Source organism: Lepisosteus platostomus, chromosome 8 (assembly GCF_059453375.1).
Source record: "Lepisosteus platostomus isolate fLepPlt1 chromosome 8, fLepPlt1.hap1, whole genome shotgun sequence".
Lineage (NCBI taxonomy): Eukaryota > Metazoa > Chordata > Actinopteri > Semionotiformes > Lepisosteidae > Lepisosteus > Lepisosteus platostomus.
In genome coordinates, this window is record NC_142618.1 from 19,500,762 (window position 1) to 19,523,133 (window position 22,372).

At 38.5% G+C, this 22,372-nt stretch overlaps 1 protein-coding gene across 2 annotated transcripts in view; it reads left to right on the forward strand.

Moving 5' to 3' along the window:
- The window catches only part of apbb1ip (amyloid beta precursor protein binding family B member 1 interacting protein), a 44,774-nt gene that overhangs the window by 6,892 nt on the left and 15,510 nt on the right, over positions 1–22,372 (forward strand). For both annotated transcript variants that reach the window (XM_088642767.1, XM_088642768.1), the window contains exons 2-6: positions 11,798–11,857; positions 13,122–13,209; positions 13,857–14,128; positions 15,578–15,655; positions 18,209–18,368. In XM_088642767.1, coding sequence (XP_088498893.1) covers positions 11,798–11,857; positions 13,122–13,209; positions 13,857–14,128; positions 15,578–15,655; positions 18,209–18,368 — 658 coding nt within the window. The remainder of the gene's footprint in view (positions 1–11,797; positions 11,858–13,121; positions 13,210–13,856; positions 14,129–15,577; positions 15,656–18,208; positions 18,369–22,372) is intronic.

The following is a 22,372-nucleotide window of genomic DNA, read 5'->3' on the forward strand; positions in this document are numbered from 1 at the left end:
GGTAGTAGAGGTCGTCTGAAAGTTTCTTTACCTTTAGATCATGTCAAATGCAAAAAAACAGTGTGTTCCTATTAGAAAGAGGCAAAGCCCCCTTCAATTCACTTTGCTTCAGCAAAGTCAATTCAGATTTTCTTGGAATGTTGCGCATTTGTGCTGGTGTGACTGTCGGGTTTTGCAACTAAATCCCATTCATTGTAGGCAGAAACATCAATATTATTTCACTAAAAGCCTTGAAAGGCAGAAGCACTTAATAAACGAGATATAAATATATACAGATGAGAAGTATGAATACAGCAACAGCGTCAGCAGCTTAAATCTACGTTACTGCTGTTGCCATCATTGTCAATGTTGTTGTTTTCAAAGTGAGTTCCACAAGGCATAATATCACCTAATACAAACACTGGGTTAAAAATGCTTAAAATGCATTTACTGTAGGAATAATTATAGAGAGGTTTATTGAGAATAATTATGGAGAGTATTATAGGTCTGGGAGACCTTGACATTCCCCATGAACTTTCAATAGAAGTCCCCTTCACAGGGAATAACATCAGCCAATTATTGAGGTGCTAGGCATAAGACAATTTGGCCTTTCCCTCTTTCCTGAGGGCCAACTACCAGACTATAGGACAAGGAAACCACCAATGCAGTACAAAGGATTGAAATGCAAGAGAGAATTAATTTGTGAAAACTGTGTATCAGTGCCTTTATTGAAGCACTGATAAGCATTATGTCCTGGAGATCACAAAGGCATAAATGCTTGCAAATACAGGTAAGGCACCTTGAAGGTTCATGTGTTGGATATCCTTGTGTCCTTAATTATAATGTTTTTTTACTCTGAGAGGAAGAATGATAGTGTCACACAGTCGTAAATGCCGTGAAGGCATCCAAAAGGGAATGTGCGAGACAGCATTTTTCTCTGATGTGCGGATTGTGAAATACTATTTGTTTCAGATCCAAAAGAGGTGCCATGGATAAGGTCCGACAGGCATTAGTTTAAAAATATTTACTCTGCCAGCTTCGCAAGCTAGGCAATTTGGCTTGCCTCAGTGACCAATTATATTGTGAGTTCAATGCTGACACAGTGCAGTTTATAGTCATTTAGGGGGAGCTGACTATCTTGAAGGAGAGGCTGGGACTCATGGGTATGCAAAACGAGTGGGAGTATGTCCCCACAATAGCTGTACATGTGGAGGAACTGATGAGGAGATTCTGTGTCCAATTGCCTTAAGGCTGACAGAGCTTTTAACACCCCAGAGAAGATGATGCAGCGACCTCAGGCGTCTTATGGCTGCAATTAAAAACAGGGGTTGGCAAGAGAGATAGGGTGAGGAGTAATGAATGAGAACGATTGAGGGTCATTGAGGGTTAGAGAGGTTGCAGGGAAGTGTGAGAGCAGGAGATACAAATAATGCAGCTGATGGGGAGTGGCCCGCAAAACAGACAACAACCGAAGTCAATATTTACACTCCACAGGGCGATGGGGCGAAATTTCCACTGCTGAGGTCGGGTGTGTCCTGAGCTTTAAAACTGTCAGAAGTGTTTGTGAAAGCAGACCTGCCAAAGCAAAGGCTAATATCAGAGACAGAGGCATCTGGTTCAGCCTGACATGCTGGGAAGCACAAGGTGTCACGGTAAGCAGAAAAAGCGAAGCACAAACTGTGAAAGCTTGAAAAGCAGACTTAGAGTGATTAAGACGGAGGCAGAATCCACATTTCTGTTGACAAAAAGCAGAGATTTATAGACCCTAGAGGAAGAAATATCATCAGTTGGGATACAGAGTGCCTAGCTGGAGCAAGGCAAGGAGTCACAGAAGAAAGGTAGATACAGTATGCAAAGATCTGGGCAGGTGGGTTAGGGCCACAGGTAGAGGGGGAGGGGAAAGAGGTTGGGGGTCATCACTGTTCCAGGTGGAATACCAGCAGGAAAGGGAAAGAGCCTGAAGGCAGGGTGGGTAGGGCGCCTGATGTTGAGGAAGAAACAAAGAGGAGGTTAGAGAGTCGGGGGACCACTCTTCTCCAGGTGGGATGCCAGCAGGGAAAGAGGAGTCATACGGCCAGTACTGAAGATGAGGTGTGTAGGACACCAGATAGTGAGGAAGAGTGTATGTGGGGATTGAAGTAGGGTTCCAACCCTGTGCCATGTAGGATGCCAACAGGGGAAGAGGGGAGTGGAAGCCGACTCATTGTCAGTGCTGCCGAGGACACCTGAAGGTTTAGAGACAGTAGTACGTGCTCACAGGGCAGCGAGGACTGAATGATAAGCATGGACCTGACAGAATATGTGTGCTGTGACTATTTAATAGACTACTGAGCCATTAAAACATAACAGAGAATAAATTTTTTCTCCCTTTACTCTTTATTTCAGAAATGCTTTTGTCACACAAGGGCATTCCGAGAGACTGCACAATGTTTCGTGAGAATCTTGCCCTTCATGTCGTATAACTGTCAGCTTATGGAGAACAAACAAAACCCACACATGTGCTTTCACACCCCTCGAGGAAGGAATAATGTCTTCTGGCTCTTTGTCCATGTTTCTGCAATGTGGTCGGTTGGCGTTACAGTTCAGTAGAGGTTCAGCGAGATCATTTTCAGTGTTGAACAATATGCTTTTCAAGCACCTCATTATAAAATTCTATTGCAAACTCAATCAATAAATGAAGCAAACTTAAATTTCTAGACTTTCAAGGAAAACACGACACATTAATAACAAATTAATAAAAAAGTAGAAAATAAAAACATGCATGAAAAACATAAAAAACAGATAAAAGTTGCAATGTGGCCATAATTATGATTTCTGTGTGTATACTGCTTCAGATTGTCTTGCACATAATTTTTACTGTGAAACATTTTCTACACTGTGGTATAATTGGTTTGCTGCATGTGAAAAACCTAAAATATATATTCATTGTTATTCAAATTTATCTAATGACTTTCACTAAAGAAGTGTCTTCTACCACATTAAACATACTGTAGAAGAACAACAGCGTGCATGTAGTAAAACAAACTACAATATTGATAGATTTTAATTTCAGTTTCACATTGAAGCAATGTGACAGTCTCTGAGGATTGTGTTTTTAAACTCACCTGTAGTTAAGACTTCATTAAACAGCAATTTATAAAACAATGTTATTCTTATAATTTCAGATATGGGCTCCTGGACCTTTAAAATAATTCTCTCTTCATTATTTGAGACACCTGACTTAAAATTGTTAACTTCTGCTATATTCTTGGTGGGGCCCTGTGATTTTCACAGCTATTAGGATTTCAGTCTCAAAGATTAAACCACTGAAGCCAATCTATGGAACAGATAAATAATAATAATTGGCCAGAAAGCTGGGGTAACACACCTACATTTTTCGAGAAACACACTGAGATTTCCTCAGGTTTTACAGCATAAGAATCCACACAGAAAGCTGAGTGAGCGCCCCGTACTGGTCCCACTAACACCTCTTCCAGCAGCAACCTTAGCTTTCCCAGGAGTCTCCTGTCCTGGCCAGGTTCACACCTGCTGAGCTTCAGTGGGCTGCCAGTTCTGAGCTGCAGGTTGATAAAGCAGTTATATCCCTTTTACAACAATTAAGACAATCACTGCATGACGTAGATGCTGAACTGAATAATTCTGATAAAGTCCTCTGTGGCACGTCCAATCTGGTTGAATTATAAACAGCTCCTTTCACCAATAGCATGTGTCAGTGAATGTTAATATACTGTCTGAGCATTACAACTCAAATGCACCATACTTAACACCTGGATTAATTCCATTAATCCTCGTAATTCACTGAAGGGTGTCAATGAAATGCCTTTAGCTTATTGCAAATGAATTTCAATTTATTTCGACTCTAGTTTCAATTCATAGTATATTAATTGTAGCAAGCACCAACTTTTGCTGTGTAGTCTGTTTGTTGTTTAAAAAGAAACAATTGTATGACAGTAATAGTAGTCCTCATTAGTCTGCACATATTAGAATTAGATCTGTGTTCTGCATGATCTTTAAATTAGTCTGATAGACGGGTATTCATGATAGATGTGGCACTATGATTAGTGCTGCTATCTCACACCTTCAGGTTCCTGGATTTAATCACAGACTCGAGCACCTACCTGTCCGTGTGGAATGCATGTTATCATTGTGTTCACATGGGTTTTCACCTGGCCTTCCAGTTTCCTTCCATCTCCCTGAGTTTTGCTGATTTGGCTTGATTGGCTATCCTATCCGATTGGCTAGATTTCTGCTTTCTCCATGGAACTGGAAGTGGACTGGCATTCCATCTGCTGGGAGAGCAGTTGTGTGTTCTCAGTCCTTCTTTGCACATATAGGACATATACTGGCTTCTTACAGCCCTCACCAGGATGAGCAATTTATGCATGACAGGCTGTGTTAATGTATGTTAGCACAGTAAGTAGACCCGTATTAGAGGTCAGAGGCTGAGGTTTGCTAATCCAGTTACGCTTGGTGTCTTTAACAGAGGAAGACATACTGTACAGTGGAAAGTATTGGAGGAGGGTGTTGTTGTTAAATGCCTTATATGTGAATGTCAAAAATACAGGCTATATTTTCAGTGAAACAGTTTTGTTACTGTAAACTCTGTGGGGTAGCAAGGAGGAAGGACGCAAATAAAGACATTTTTGCGATTACTATTATTGGCTGCAATCAGGAATAGTATAGCAAAAATCATGTTAAATTTAGTTAATGGACAGTCTAACATAGGCCATCTAAAGTACTCCTGTTTTGGAATTTTGTAAGTGTGTACTATGTACATGTAACCAGGATATGGTTTATTTACCCATATCGATCCGTTGTGGGGACCGGACATTCTGGTGGGCCGTGGTTGAAAAAACATCGAATAATGTCACCAGTAGCTGTTGTGCAGAATGTGGAGGAAGTGGTTTTTGAACTCAAGACCTCTATGCTGTTAAGCATGCAGTCTATCTACTGAATTATAGTGCTTTTGCACTGTTTTGCTTTCTTAGTTTGTTCTGGAGTGGATCCATAATTGGGAATATCGAGCTTTATAATGCAAAAATGTGGAAAAAGGTGCAGGTTGAATGATAGAATGCATTTTAAAAGTGTGTACTTTTCTCTACTATAAAGGTAAACTGTTTTTTTCAATAATCTACACTAAAGCGATACCATCAAAGGAAGATTATCTGCAACCTTTAGCCACAAGGCGGGTCCTACAGATCAGTGGTGAGCAAAGAAAGTCTTCTCTTCTGATCTAAAGCCCTTCTGAATAAAAAGCACTTACAGACTTACAATAAAAAGCCAAATACAGACAGTAACAAAAATAATCACAGAATTCTCAACTTCACTGTTCACTTCACAATTTGAGTTGCTGTTCTCAAGGTGAGGAAAAACACTGTTATAAAGGATAAGAAATGTATGTAATTTTGTCTATGGAGACAGATACAGTATGTCCTAAGAGCAGTTTCTAAATAATCTTCTGAAGTTGTGTACTCGTATGTCAGAGTTCCTGTTGAGTGGTGCACTTACATTTTTGATGTGGAGCAAGCACACATTGCAGCAACCACTTCCTCTACTTAAGGGTACATGTTTTGCTTCTGCTTCCTGGGTGCTATCATTGAAAAAGGCCTAGAGAGAAAGCACCATTTTGTGAAGGAGATTCTGACGCTTTCTCGACACAGTTTATTACGACCCACCTTCATTTACGTTAATGTACAGTATTTTTTTTTCCACTTTTTGCTCTCTGAGTAGCGACTAATATCAAAACTAATGAAACAATATTGGGAGCTTGCCATATACTGCATGTACACTGCACGGCAATAGTTACACATCTATATCCATGACATTCAAGCTCTGCTGTCTTAACCTGCTCCTTTTTTTATGAAGGAATGCAAGAAAATGCCCATACTGTATGTCTTGCAAGGAGTGTAAAATATCAAATCAAAGCATCAAGATTGTACTAAAGACATTACAGAAAAAAACAAAGCTTCAGTGTCAAATCATCTTTGTTCATCGATATGCTCAATACAATATAAAATCAAATAAAGCTCATGTGCGTATATTTGCATTCCTGTGGCTTCTATACTGAGAAAGAAACTTTTATGAGGGAGTTATATGGAAATCTAAATATATCATGTATTAGGCTGTACTGTAATTTGTGCTTTTTGCTTGCTCAAAGAATTCTAGCAAGTTAGTAGAATAAGATCTTCCCTTTATATAGTTCTGTATCCGCTGTCTGCAAGAATCCTGTTGTTTTGTTTAGTAAGGATTCTTCCTGTTTAGCCCAACGGAAGACAGATTAGTCTGAATTTTTCTGTCTCAGGTCAGAAAAAAATTTCTGTCTCCGTCTTCCTCTACAGGAGGTAATGTTAAATTTGCTCTTCTCCAACCTGCGATCATAATTTCTATCCAAAGGGTGGACTGATTTATCCTGGGTATGAATAACATCCCTCATGTCTTTCAACTGAGAAAATAACACAATGTGGTGGTAATTAAAGATGACATATCCCCTATAGAACATATTGAGTGTTATTTGCTTTTGTAAAGTCGTGTAAACTATTCATTCAGTATGTTAACTATTTCTTTTTAATCTTTTATAACTGAAGCTCTATTGACTTGTTAACTATTTACTTCAAACTATTTTTTTTACTGCTGCAATGTTGAGTAAAACGTTTTGTAATATATGTGCCTGTGTTGCAATGTTCTTTTCTGTCCCTCTTCGCGCCTCTATTTTCTCTTTTTGATCTGCATCTGTAGTTTGGTTGACTCTTTTTCCTTTTTTAACTTGTGGTCTTTAGAAGAGTCTGTAGAAAGTTCCTTTTTTGCTCTTAATTCTTCAGCGATACAATATCGGTTGTATTTTCCTATGTGAGATGTTCTGGTTATTCTGTGCTTTTAACATACAGTAATGGTTCTAGTACCTCCACCCCTTTATGGCCTTTCCCAGTTCACCACTTCTAGGCACTTACACTTCCCTTTGTAATCTTAAACCCTGAGTTTAGAGAGAAGGTTTAAAGATTTAAAGAAAAATCATTAACCATCAATCATGAATGGTACCATGCTATGGTCATAATTTCCCAATGTTCCTATCAAATTAATTTATATCCTGATTGTTGGAAAGGAATAGATCATTAAAGGTTCTTGTAAAATGGAAAACTCTTTTTAATATAGTTTCTCCTTTGCTTGCACCAACCTGATACCTTACATGTATGCCTGATACCTGATACAGTATGCAGCCCCTTCTGCCCTAAGTGATTCATAGTATACACCTACTGCTAAGCTGTTTTCTATTTTCCATTTTAATGTTATTTTTGATATACCTGTAGAGTCCCACTCCCCTATTCCTTCTATCCAGTGTTTGTCAGAAAAAAGTGAACCTGTTAATTTCATATTTGTCCCCATCCATCTGCTCTGTCTATTTCTATAAAGTCATAATTAGCTGTTAACGCCTAGAGTTCTTGTGTATTTTTCCCTTGTGATTCTAGTGATTGAGATACAGGCGTATAAGAACAAGTGTTAGCTCTTTTTGTGCTCAACAGGAAGTGGCCTGTTGTGATCTCCCTGCCTCGCAGTTCCCTAGTTTTAGTGATGAATGAAATTTGCAAAGCAGTTTTCAACCCAAAATGCTTCACGTGCATCTTTAAGAGGAGGAACATAGAACCCACTGCATCCAATACTGCTGGGGTGACCCACGGGTACTATTATGTGCTAGCAGTCTCATTCCACAGGTACTGTACCTAATGCATTTAAATGTAAATGTAGGGAGACTGAGAGAAACTGTGCAAGATCAGAAAAGTGACAATTTAGCCAGAACACCAGGGTTAACCCCTCTACTATGTGCTAGGAAATCTTGAATTACCCAAATAATCAGGACTCCGGTTTAACACCACATTTAAAGGATGCCTCCTATAGCACTTTGACCCCTTCTGCCACTATACTGGGGAACTGGTGTGGAACTCCTGGTCTAGAGGGAATTGTGCCTCTTACTGCTGCAGCCAGATGTTCCTTAAAGATCTCGATCCCAGTGCTGATGTGATGTGAATCTACTGTAATACTGTTTAGAAATATCTGAAAGGACTTTTATAAAAACATTTATTGGATAGATCTATACAGTGATCTCTCGGGCCCACCCATGTTGAGTCTTGATGAAATCAGGCAACAAGGTGCTCCTAATCAGATAATCTACATACAGTATTAATCACCAATATGTCAGTGTTCCTCTGGCTCAAGTGCAAACTCTCCTGCTGGTACAAGTCCGGTTTGTTCCAGAAAGACCCCCCAGCCCCCAGTAAACCTAAACCCCTTGAAGTAGCCAAAGGGTTAAACTGAAGCACATGATACAGACTGATTCTTTGCAGGAGTATTGATACTTACACAGATAGCGGGAGCAATGTTTACTTGATTTTCAAAGCATCAGTCAGAAAACAAGGATCAGAGAAGCTGAAGGATTACCAAATAGGTGCCTCATACTGTTATGTATCTTAAGAAATGTCATTTTAAAAGAAATTGAGGTGAACAAGTAATAATATATATAGACTGCAGAAATCTTCCTGAGACAGTTTTATGGGTCATGATCACTCTAAAAGCCTGAAAAGCTGGTGTAAAAGTTAAGCCACTGTACCTATAAAACATATTATTGTAAGCAGTGATGTTATTGGGATAATACTGAGAATTCACAGGAATGTCTTGTTCCTCTTGTTCTTTTTCTCAGATTTGTGCAATGTTATTATGTTCGAACTGGAATATTCTCTCTTTGGCACACAGTAATACCTTCTTATCACCATAAATATTTCAGTGAACTTCCTACAGTATTACAGATCACAGAATAATGAGTTTTGTATGAGTTTGTGAGGTGTACTCACACCTGAAGAAGGCTCCACGGCCGAAATGCTGTGTTTTTTTTCTTCTCTTTATCATGGAATAAACCTAGTACTTGTTCATGTACAGTATATGTACAGTAACAATAACCCCTGATTTGATGTGAACCTAACACTATTTAAATATATCTGAAAGGACAACAAAATACTGTATAGATTGATATGGTGATCTCTTTGGCCATTGAATTATACCATCTATTATTAAGGAACACCTTAAGAACAGTACAGTTTAAATAAACTCTGGTTATTATGTTGCATGTGTGTACTGTATATTGTTCATTTATCTACAACACAAGCTGATCTTTGTATGGCTCAGTGTTTTCCAAATTAAATGCACTCTGAATTTAAAATAGTGTGCATCTATGCACACCAGTTCGTGGATTTTGACCTGTGAAATGGAGCTGAAAATTGTTTGAACAGGGTTGAAAATTGTGTGTCCGTGCTGATGATAGTCCTTGGTAGTTCAAAACTTTGATCTTGTCAACATTTTTGTTTCTTTTATAGTGAAAACTTCAAAAATGTTCTGAACTTGATGGTACTGAAAATGTCTCATAATAAATAATTCAGCCAGAACAATCTTAGACAAAATAATCTTAATAATTAAAAGGGAGATTGTGAATGAACTTCCTAGTTTGTTTTCTACTTTTTTAACTGGTTTTATTTTCTTTAAGCAAATTAGTCAGAAATCTTCCATCTACATACTATATACAATACAAGATTTTAGAAGTAAAAGAAAAATCAACAACTCTAACAACTTAACCTGAATTAGAGATTTAGAACCAATGACCTCACCTCAATGCCATCAAGTGCTTGTCCAAAAGATAAAAGAAAGAAACAGGGAGGAGGAGATTGAAATAAAATTGGTATTAAACACTTTAAGTTTCAAGCTTAGAAGCTATGCCAAACCATTTTGATATAGAAAATAATGGTATTAGATTTCAATGACTCGATTTCAGGTTTTCCTGTGAGCACTGATCTAAGAGTTTAGAATATTCAGGATATTATGTGGTTTATGTCTCAGGAAGTTAAAATTGCAACCTAACAAATCCTAAGAAGTCTGTCAGACACTTAATGCTCAACATTAAGTGTAATCTGAGAGACAGCTCTAGGAATGCGGTGTCCAAGTGAATTGATTTATTCCATGAAAACATTGAAGATCAAGGGGAAATTACCTCAAGCCATAAAAAGGCCCATATGTGATACAAAAACAGAAAAATGTTTAGACTCAAACTATGTTCAAGGGAAAACATTTGGAATATTTCAACGTTAACCCTAGACAGATTTTTTTTTCCTTTTGGAGGCAAAAATAGGATACAGGTTGATCAGCCTATGATCTGTTTTACTTGGCCTTGTGCTCACATAAAAAAATGTCGAAAAATGTCTTGGTGGCCAGTCACATCAGGTAGGTACAGATGTTTTTGCCTATTACAGTGGCTCAGTGGTATGCTGTTCTGTTATTTCAGCTGTGTAGTTTGTAATCACCAAAACAAAACCTAGGAACCATGGTACCAATAATGCTACTTCTTCATTAGAGTGAAGACCCTACACACCACGTGCAAGTAGTTCTGCTTGTGTAGTTTCAGTGAGCATGGTGAGCAGAGCAGGGCAATTAAAAAAAAACCCAAGCCACCTGGATCTATGCTTTATTCTAGTTTATAGCAGTGAGACATGTACACTGGGAAACGTGAACTGTTTCAGGCTGTACATGACTGCAAGTGCATGCTTGAAGTATCTGTGTCCACTCACCATTGAACCAGTGAGAACCCCATCGGAAAAAAAAGGTCTGTCGAATTTCTCAAAGACTAGTACCTGATTTTAATACCTTTTACTAAATACCGTTAATGAATGAGCTTGTCCTCACAGGAAGTGTCCGGGTACTCATTCTGCTCAAGATGACCAAGGATAAGTGCATCAATGACACATTTAAATCTAACTTTAAATATTACACTTCAGAGTCCAGAGTTACTATGAATTTCACTCCTGAACTTTTACCCGAAAATAATCTGCCCTAAACCGGGGATTATTTCTTTTACAGCATGGTGTCAGAGGGTGTTGGCCTTTGAAACTGTGTTTTTAAAATAATAGCACCTTGATTTTCTGTCCCCTTCAGTCAGGCCAAACCTCCTCTCAGAACAACAGCATTCTCATGTTTTTGGTTGTCAGGCAGTCCAAACACAGTCCCGTTGCTGAAAACATACAGTATTTGGCACTATACAATTCATAGACTGCCTCCCCTCAAACAGGTTTCAAATCTTTGGCTAAAATTGAAAATTCTCACAACGTTACATCTGTAATCTTCAGCAATATACAGTGTTTCACACATGGAAATAGGGACCAGATTTCTTTGTTTTCAAGATCCGCTGGACCTATGTCTCATTGTTTCTTTACTATGTCAGGAAATAGTATGTCAGGAAAGCCTGGATTCTCCAGGCTTCTGGGGCGGATTCTGGGGCGGATTCTCCTGGATTCTGGGGCGGATTCTCCCCTCTGAAAAATATACTCAAATCTTTTCAAAGCATAAATGAAGTTTAAGAAATGAAAGCATTGCTAGGAGCTGTCCCTGGGCTTTTAATCCTTTCTTCCCAGCATCCCTTGCTTTGCATACCCTTGCAACCCCTGTCCCTATGCTTGCAGGCCAACTCTTGCAGTTTCATTCCACAGAAAGCAATACCACACAGATACTAGCACCATACTGGTCGGGAGGGTGTCCTAATTAAGCTTTGTGTGGAAATCGGCCATATTACTTTATCCCCTACACTGTTTGCTTTTTCACGTTCTGCAAAGAAAGAGTTCAACTCAAATGTTTCATTTTCTGACCCATGTGTAGCATTCCGATGATACTGAAGAATGGTGTGTAAAATGTTTCCAGCAGTCTTGGGTGCAAAATGATATTTTCTTTGACAAAGAACAGAATGATTTACGAATTTAAAAAAAATGAATAATGTTGTTTCATCGTCTTACAGATGGATGACATTGATGCAATGTTCAGCGACCTGCTGGGGGAGATGGACCTCTTAACAGCAGTAAGTCAAAAGATAAAGATAGACAGATTAAGCTTGCTATCTGCCGAATACCGTATGTACTGTATAGTAATGCTAAGCAGGTGTTTAGCATAAGTTTGGGGGATATCAAATGAATACCCCAGATGCCTAAAGTTGAAATTCAGAAAGTTCCTGATTTTATCAAACAAAAAAAAAACATGAACAGGCAAGTTACAGAAACGGCAGGTAACCTCTAGTTACAGAGCTGAGCACGGGCACCTCTTTTTATAGCCTCCTGGCAGGGGGTTCGTGTGTCATCATGACGCATGGTTCTCATGCTGGCTGGAGCCTGAAAGATAATGCACACTGAGCAGTGCACTGAGGTCCTCAGCTTGAAGAAACCACCTCAGCTACTGGCAGGCACTGTTTAAACCACTCTGTATCCCAGATATCATCTCTGCAATACGTAACTGCCACATTATATACAGTACTGTGCAAATGGTTGGGTTTCAAGCACGATAAAAACCCAAAACACAGTGCTGATATAGCTGTTTATTTAGCTGATACAGTAGATCAATATGCAAGCTATTATTCTAAAAGATTTTTTAAAATTTAAATTATTTAAATTGTTGTGTGTATTATACAGTACTACAATAAAACAGTCATGAGCTGAAAAAAGGCAAATTTAGATGTTGTAGAAAGAACCCAGACGTCTCATAGAGCAATACATTTATCAATCTGTGGTCTCCTACAAACACTCCACCGTCTTTCTGGAACATCTGCCTTCACCCTGCCAATCCTGACTCACGTTAAGCCAAAATCACAGATCAAGGACCAAAAAAATACATATTGGATGGTGTCTAACATTACTTTTCAAACATACAGTGACTCTTGAGTGATTACACTTTTGGTTTGTGTTAGCCAAAGATCAGCTTTGTTATACAGCAGCATAATGTGGTATTATTCTTAGTTATTTAAATTCTATGAAGTAACTAGGCATAAATATCTTTGGAATAAGATTTATTCTAAAATATCCCTGTAAATATTTTGCCAGAAAACGTTGCAATTTTAATGCTGGAATTCTTTTTATCATTACAACATTTTGGTCATAATCACATGGATATGGAAGAAATATAATTATATATAGAGCATGTTCAGATAAATCCTGAATTTAAAAAAAAATCTGTTTAAGACACTAAATTGTATTATTTAATTCTTTAAGGGTTCTGTTAAAGCAAAACAAGGAATAAGGTCTTGAAGGTTTTTCATTTCCATTTATATTTGCCTGCTTTCTTTTTCTCCATAGAGTTTAGGGGTAGAAACTGTTCCACCCCAGTCTCCATCCAGTTCACATAAAGAGGTCAACTTCTCGATTGGTTTTAAGGATCTGAACGGTGAGTACACTCTGATTCAACATTACAGTGCCAAACAGAGTCTGTGAGGTTTGTATTAGCACAAACCTGGTTCTGGGCAAATGAGACTGTACCACCATAATGAACAAATAGCTGGACATCATTTGCCTGTTCTGACAGGGGGCAGCAGTGGTTTCAGTGGTTATATGAATAAAGAGACTCTGATTTTGAGATCTCTTCATTATCTCTTTGGTTTTCAGCCACAGCTGCTATTCATTATACCATATTATGCAGGTTCATGACATTGCCTCACGGGTTCAGAGAGAGAGCACTATGGTCAGGCATACCCAGTTCAAATACTCTTAGCTTCAAAACACCCACACCATCAGAAGTCCCTTCTAGTTGCCAGTTGTAAACATTATTGCAGTGGAATACTGGAAAAGCTAGAATTTACAAGCGTCTTAAAAATCATGAAAGTGTCTTTCCATAATTCAATCCATTTCAGATTAAGATGATATCAAAGGAATATAGGCACTGACATTGCGTTTTAAATATAGCATGTAATCAGGGCATTCCAATATTAGCTGTATGTCGTCTCTGATCTGAAACAAAGATTTGAAGGTCTCACAGTCTGCAATATGAGTAAAAAAGGAGTGCCGAGCAACAGGTGTTGCCGTCTGTACCTGCAGAGTCCTTGAACGCTCTTGAAGACAATGACCTAGACGCGCTGATGGCCGATCTGGTGGCAGACATCAATGAAACAGAGGAGAACCTGACAGGGCAGAGACAGGCCAGCCACGGCAGTCTGCCCCCGCCGCCGCCACCGGAGCAGCAGCATCGCTCTGCAGCCGCTGCTCCCTCTTCATTCCCGCCACCTCCTCACAGCCTCCCAGCCGCGAGACCTCCGGGACCCTCCTCACAGCCGCTGCCCCCCCCGGAGCCTCCAAAACAGCTGACAAAGGTGACAACAGCAGAGCGCCTTGTTAGCAACCTGTCAGAAAGATATACCGGCTCGATAACTAACATCACTTTATTTAACCTTTACAATTTCTTGCATTAGGAATTATCTTTTCGCATACCCCAGCTTGCTCTCCATGAGACACACAGACAGGGAGTGAGCCTGGGGTCAGAGCACAGGGTCTGCCATTGTACGGCGCCCCTGGAGCAGTTGGGGTTAAGGGTCTTGCGTAGGAGCCCAAGGGAGTAGGATTCCTCTGCTGGCCGTGGGATTTGAGCTGGCAACCTTCCAGCCACAGGCGCAGATCCTTAGCCACAGGGCCACCGCTCCCCCCGTTTCAAATAATAATCTGGCTAGAACTGTGTATTTGTTTACAAAAACCACAGTGCCAAAACTAAAGGCTGTCCCGAAAATGTAACTACTGTACTTATAGTGCCATACATAGCAATTTGACTTCACTGTCCCAATGCTTATCAGGATTTGAGATGAAAAGATAAACATACATGTGTTATATGTTTCTTAATAAAGTATGATTGTATCCTTATTGTGAAATCCCGTTGATCAGCACTTCAGAATTGCTGGGAAAAAGACACAACTCACACAACTCAGAAAGCCTTTGCCTAAAAGACATTTAAAACTGAAATGCACTGACTGTTGACGACAGCATGTCATTGTATGTGTATTAGTTTTGTGTTTCCTCATCTGCTTATCTCCATAGTACATGCTGTAGGTCGCCAGGGGGAGGCATATACAGATCTCTCCATGTTTTAATCCCCCTTAAATAAAGTGACAAATATCCTGTGACAAATATCCCATATGTCAAGAATATTCTAAATCTAACTACTCTAACGTTTTGAAACTGCAAATTCAACTGTCCCTTGTATGGGCCTCTCAAGTAGCAATAGAGCCTGCCAATAGTAAAGACAGACCAGATTATTTTCAAAGCACAAACATTAGGAATCTATAGTGTCATGTTCAGGGAAAATGTCTATCTATAAAGCAGACAGTTTTGTACTCATAGTCATAGAATCAAATACAGCACTGTCTGGCCAGCCATAATGGAACATGTGTTTCATTGGGGAATCTCAAATTTAGTCTGGAATGGATCAAACATGACAATTTCCAGTGCGGAAAACTGGAGATGTGCTGTTAGTTAAGGGTACTTTTTATTCTTTTTGATGATCTCATTTAAAGAAATACACCCTACTGTCTGATTGGTAAAAATAACGGTATTTGCAAATACACAGCAAATATAATAAAAACGCTAAGTGATCTGCCTCTTGGTTTAATTAAGGCAAAAGTATTTTCATTCTGCCCTATAGCAAAGTAACAGTCTGTATGTATTTGTAACAGTTTCTAGTTTGGGGTTCTTGAAATGAAACAAACAAATATGCAGAAGTAAAATGAGAAAAATTCCCATTACAAGAAAATGTAATTTTGTTTTATTCCCAGGAAGAAATTGAGGTCCAGGCCAAAGCTGACAAAATAAAACTTGCTTTGGAAAAACTGAAAGAAGCCAAAGTTAAAAAGGTAAAATATTGATACTTTTTATTATTATCTGTCATCCTCACATAGGTAAATACAACTTAATTTGTATAGAGTTGGGTCCTATTCACCTCCACTATAAAAAATAATACTTAATGACATATTTACAGCTGTAGTTTCACTTTTTGGGACAGCGATATAAACCTAAGACAAGTCTAATGAATCTTTTTACACTTTTAGTAAATCTTCTGTGAAGGCTAAATAATACTTTTTATTGCAGAAACTGCACAACTGTTTTTATAACATTTTTTAGCCAGTACCATCATACCTCTACTACATACGCAATGTTGTCTAGCACTTACATAATAAGTAGTGATATCAAATAATTTGTGTTAGGGTATCATTATAAAGAGCAAAAGAAGTCACAGAAAATTATAGGCACATTAAGTAGATTTTTACAGATTTTCTCCACTAAACTGGTTGAATTCATCAAATGTAGCTTTAGTCTAGAGACCTGAGTACTAGTCTTTGTAAATTTGATATCAAGCCTGCTCACTCAGAGTCACTTTTTGAATTGAATAAACTGCTATTATCATTACAAAAGAGTAAATATACTGTATAAACAGAGAAAGTTACTGGCATCAGGCATACCTAGATGAAGTATCTTCCTCTTCCTTCCCAAGTGATGTGTTGATAGTTTCACATCCTGAAAGCCACTGTGATGAACAGCAGACTCTCATGGTCACACTTCAAATTTCATCTTTTTAATAGAAGCCAAGAACTAGAGGTTTATGGGTGCTGATTAATGTTCCCACCTGAAAATACTACAGGACAGGAACACTGGTAAAGCAATTAACAATTAAACGTACAGCTACTCTGTATGTTGGAGACTGTGTACAATTAAACTCTGTAAATTTTAGTGTGATTTTCAATCGTGACCTTACTCAATCTGTGTAAATGTGCTAATAGATACGTTGCCATCATATTGACAGAGATTCGTCTGGTAACTGTTTGAGGTTCACCTCTATTTGATGATTCGTTTCTTCAAAGCTTTACTTTGTAATTGCATGGAATAACATGCTGTATATTAGGAAAATGGGCTGTCAATCAAAACAAACTAGATATTTTACTTTATTAATTTGACGTTTTTTTAAGAGACACAGCATTCAGAGAAAGAAATAGTTCCAGTCCGAGGGGTGCAAGAAAATCTTTGGAAAGGGGAAACAAATTAAACCATGTTTGTTTTTCATTGAGAAACACCTGATCAGTATTTCAAAAAGGCTCTTATAACATTGGCTTCCTGTTTCAGTTTCAGACATCTTGAAATTGATTTAGAGATAGACATATTAAAAGTGTGGTTGCCCTCATATGCACAGTTTTTCAAAAATCAAACCTCAAGCCCTCGCCTTAAAAATAGAAATGTCAAAACACTCTTGCCAATACACCCCAACTCCAACCCCATGCCTTCATTTCTTTGAATAAGTTTCTTTACACAAATGTTTTGTGTGATCATCTTTTCACACAAACACATTATAACTTACAACTTGGAGTGATAATATTTCTAACTTGGAGTTGATATTACTGCTTTGTAAATCTTTTTTAGTACTTTTATTTAGTAACTACTACTCATTTATTATCTTGGGGGAAAAAAAATCCTGATGAAAAACAATTGAACCACAAGAATTATAGTAAAAGACTACAGAAAAAAACACTGAAATGAATAGTGTGTTAAAAGTATACTTAATATCATAGTATAATAACAGTACAGCATATCTATACTAGCTACTCATTAAAAAATGATTTGTCTCTATCATATTGATTTTTGAAATAGTATAAATATATTTAGATATATGATATCTAATTTAAAATAAAATGTTAAACTTCTTAAATCAGTCTGAATCCCTAAACTTGGAAATATTTCAAAATAGTAGTATTAAAACACAACTCTCAATCTGAATAATTTTAATTGCACAGCCAGAATGCTTTCAGCAGATAATACCATCTTTGGGAAGCTGAACCTGATAATAAGAAAACATTATATGTTTTCTTATTATGTATATTGTATAATATACTGTATACTGTATATCAGTGTGATTTCCAACTTTTAAACACGATACAATAAAATCCATCTAAATACAAGTGAAACCGAGTGAAACCACTTCTCTTTTCCTTAATTCTGTTCTTCAAAAGTCTATTGGGTTCTAACACAAACAGCATGTTCCTGTCTTCCAAATCTTGTGTCAACGTTTCATTATTTTCATCTCGTCTAATTGTGATCTGTTTAATGTGATTAGTCCAGTTCCAATGGAAGTGTTCTGTTGTTGTGTTTATCTCAATACAGTCAAATGTGATGGCGAAATCTCATTCTGTTTTAAATCTAAGATGTACTGTAAATCAGTAGAAGTAACACTCACACACTAAAGATGTCTTTAGAATTGTAAAATAAATATTTATTGCATTCTACAGCTAGTAGTAGTTACACTTACAAATGGAGCTGTAGAACTCAATAAACAATTCTTTAAAATTATTGATGTTTAGTTCTTGCTAAACAGTTCTTGCTCATTACTTGAACAAAAAATTCCATTTCATTTTCAACAGCTTGTCATAAAAGTGATCATGACTGATGGCAGCTCCAAAACGCTGATGGTGGATGAAACACAGACTGTCCGTGATATCTTAGACAACCTCTTTGAGAAGACACATTGTGACTGCAACACCGACTGGTGTTTGTATGAATGTAACCCTGACTTACAAATAGGTAAGTGCTGTAAAGAGATGGCCTCTAGATAAGTGTTGTTTTTCCTTACATGACAGACTGTACAGTATACAGTTTCATACATACAGAAAATATGGAGATAAACATATTCCTGGTACGGTCCCGTATATGTATTAGCTGTCAGGCTGTCACAAAACACTACAAGTGGGGCTCTGTAGTGGCTAGACACTCCTGCCCTAACCATCACACGTGTGATTTTAACACGTGGGCGATGAGTGATGGTGAGCTAGGTCCAGCCTCCAACACCGATGACATGAAGGTGTTGTTCACATGAGAAGGAGGGGACATTGGCTTGCTGCTGTATTTTTCTTTCTTGACTTTCAAAAGGCTTGACAATCAACAGGCTACATCTCCTCATCATCTTTGCCCAATCAACTTCCTTACATACGAAGTGATTTAGCATTGATGCAACAATGTTGCTTGAGTTTGTCAGTCACGAGTAATTAGTCAGTCAATCCATATTCACAATCTATACCCAGAAACTATTTATAAAAGCATACATGCATAGACTGCATGCATGTGTCAGAACACTTTTTATACTTGCGCACAGTACAGTCATATACGCAATGCATTAACTAGTGTATATTATTGGTGCATATTAATCTATTACTGTACATAGATCAGGTTGATCAATCATTGATGTACAGTAATTACCAGAATAATGTTACTGAGAGATCTGAAGGAAACCCAGCGGAAGGACAGAGGCAGGGGTGGCCTCACTGATCTACAGTGCCGTCCACACATACTGGAACAGAAAAATCACAGTCAAGCAATTTGTATTTCTGATCATGAGAGTAGTTTAGAAGATACTGCAGGTGGGTAAAAGCATTGGAGCAATATGGGTTTGTTGTCAGATAGTAAGACACTAATAAAAGAGCTGTGAAGAACCTATCCTATCGTTTTATCTCTGAGTAATTCCATCCAAACATTTAATCATAATTCAACAGAAAAAGATTTTCAGTCAACTGGGAGATTTCAAGTGATCGTAAGTATTAGCACGCTGTACGGTACGTTCGCTTTAAGGGTAAAAGTCCACATCTTTTTGCACATCCCGCTGAGGTAATAACTGCATGAAGTCTTTGACCTATTGAGCTCACCAAACTCATTTTGTAATCATCCGAGATGCTTTGCCAAGCCTTTGCTACAGCCACTTTGAGTTATCGCCTGTGTCTTCGGGGTTTCTGGCTTCACCTTTTTCTTGGGCATTTCACCTGCACGCCCAGTTGGATTTAAATGTGGAGATTGACTTGGCACATGCTGCACCTAATGAACTTCTGGGTTGCTCTGGCTGTAGGAATGGGTCATTGTCCTGCTGGATGGTGAAGTATAGAAGCTTTATTTCTACATTGTTGAGTGTTTACATAAGTTGCTGTTAACTTTGGAGTTTAGTCAGTTGAAACCTTCATTAGCGGCATCATCAATAAAGACAGATCAGTCAGTTCCAGATGTGACCATGCATGTCCAGGTCATGACCTCCACAGAAGGGTGTTGATGTTCCTGTCAGCCTCTGAAGTTCCTGTCCTTCTTTACACTTGAACCTTCACACTTGACTTTAGTAAAGGTGCTTCAAAAACTCACCTGGGTCATTTTTGTACTGCGTGTTTTCAAGCACGTTCTAGACTGGCTTTTCTGATCTTGGTGTGGATGAGAGGTCTACAACTTGTGGTCTAGCTTTTGTTTTTCTGCTGTCTCAGTCTTCTACAGACTGCAGATTTTCAGACCTCTACCCCTGTAATCTGGAGATTTCACTGACATTTGCTTTTGGGTTTTTCTTGACAGCTTTGATCTTCTGTCATCTGCTGCAGATGTTTTCCTTGGCTGATTGGTCATTATACCGATCATTTCTTTCCTTTTACAGGATATTCCAATGGGTTTGGTATGCTCAATTTCTGTCATATGTTTTTTTCATTTTGATTTTCAATTACAGACTCCAAACACTGGAGTCAAACTATAGGATAGATTGTTCACAGCTCTTTTATTAGCCTCTAATTATCCGACAGCAAACACCTATTGCTCCAATGCTTTTGCTCCTTGTAAATAAAGGGGTTCGACAACATTTTTAAAACGAGGTCAAGAGGGTAGAAGTGAAAAATAGGTTAAAAGCAGCAACGAATTTGACTTTAAAGAAAAATAAAAAACCTTTGAGTTGTACGTCATCTCAAATGATTGCTGGACTTCCACCTGGTCAACGTTTCAGCTGCTATATTGAGGGGTTCCTCCTGAAATCTGTCCTCATTCATTAAATCCTAGCAACCTAGACCAAACGGGCCAGGGAGCATTTTTTTAATCTCAGTCCGCCATTAGCCCTATGATTCTCCTTCTTCTTATTTCTCCCTTCACTTTCATCAGACTGGCATTCTGTCTATTCACTGACATGCGTCAGCAAGTGGGTCACTCACTCACTAGGGCTTCTTACACCACTTCTCTTTGGCGGTTTACCAAAGCCAGCTGCAGCACGGCAGCCCCGATAACTCTGGGTTACTCTTTCCAAGATGGCACAGCGTCTTCCACAATCCCACTGCGGAATCCAGGCTCAGGATTGATGTTCCTCCAGATCCGGCCTTGCATATATCCGAACTGGCCCAATCAACCAAACACTAGCACATCACAAGCTCTGCATTGGTGCGGATGGGATTCCTTTGATCTCTTTTGTCAGCCTCAGCCCCATAGTCAGGCTGCCATTTCCGGGCCAGATGAGTCATGCCAACCTTTGATGTGCTATCTCTGCAATTACTTCATGTCTTTGCTTTAACTAGAGTTTGGCTGAATTACTGAACGGTATAATGAGACAGACAAGGCCAAGGTTTTCTTCATTGAAATCTTTCATTTCTTTTCTAATTGAACAGGCATCCCACATGCCACAACTGAGGTGAACCCTGTTTGTGATCTTAACTGCATTTTGCAACACATAAACCCTCCTAGATAGAGAAGTGATCTTGTTTAGGAAAGATTAGCAGAGCCAGTCTAATGATCTTCATTTTCAATATTTCTGATTTGTGACAAAGGCTTCTACTGGTCTGATCAATCCAACATTTTAGGAATTTGAAGTTCTGCTTCACACAGCAGAAATGTATCAAGCTATAGTGTATTGTGAACCTTAGGATGGATAGCCTAAATCTAGAAAGAATTCTTATAATTTCACAGTCTTTAAAGTCATTAACTGCCTCGAGAAGACCGTAGGGAAAAAAAACCTTGAACAGCTCCAACCATAATCTTAACCATTCACCGGTTGTGTTTTTATGGATTTTTCCATGACTCAAAATGCCTTTATTTTTTATTTCATAGCTCAAATGCCACATTTTTAGCTGTAGTGCTGTTCCCCATACAATACCAAAAGCTTTCTGAACATTATCATCCTATGCATCAAGATGTTACTAAACCTATCTGCAGTTCTCTGCCATGAGAACCTTAGTGAGGCATCTGTCTAATTTTGCATTCTTTGTAAGATCCACTTATTCAAAACTATCCATTCCTGCAGTACTACAATACAATTGTATTTTTTTGGTTAAAATGTATAAGTTATATCTATCACTTTTTATGGCATGTTATACTTGAAAAAATGGCATATACATATTTTTTTCTACAATGTTATCAGTAGGAACAGGTAAAGGTTTATTCCACGCTGAAAGGAAAAGAAAAGTTTTGGCTGTTCTTCAGGTGTGAAGGAGAGAGGGAAACCAGCAGTTAATGAATTACAGGAGAACAAAAGACAGGGTAGTGAAGAGGAGGCAGGGAGCAGGGGAAAAGGAGTATCGACACCCAGGAAGAACTGGAGGAGAGGTGTGAAGTCAAAACCTGCAAATGAATAGACAGGTTTAGAAGAAGACAAGTCTGTCCCTGAGAGAAGGGGGAAGAATTGATCCTAGTTTCAGGATCATTTTGTTCGGGAAATTATTTGGTTTAGTTCATTTGTAGTTTCCAAAACCAAGATTAAAACCAAAAGAAGGCTGTCTTTTCTTTTTCCTTTCAGCATGCAATAGACCTTC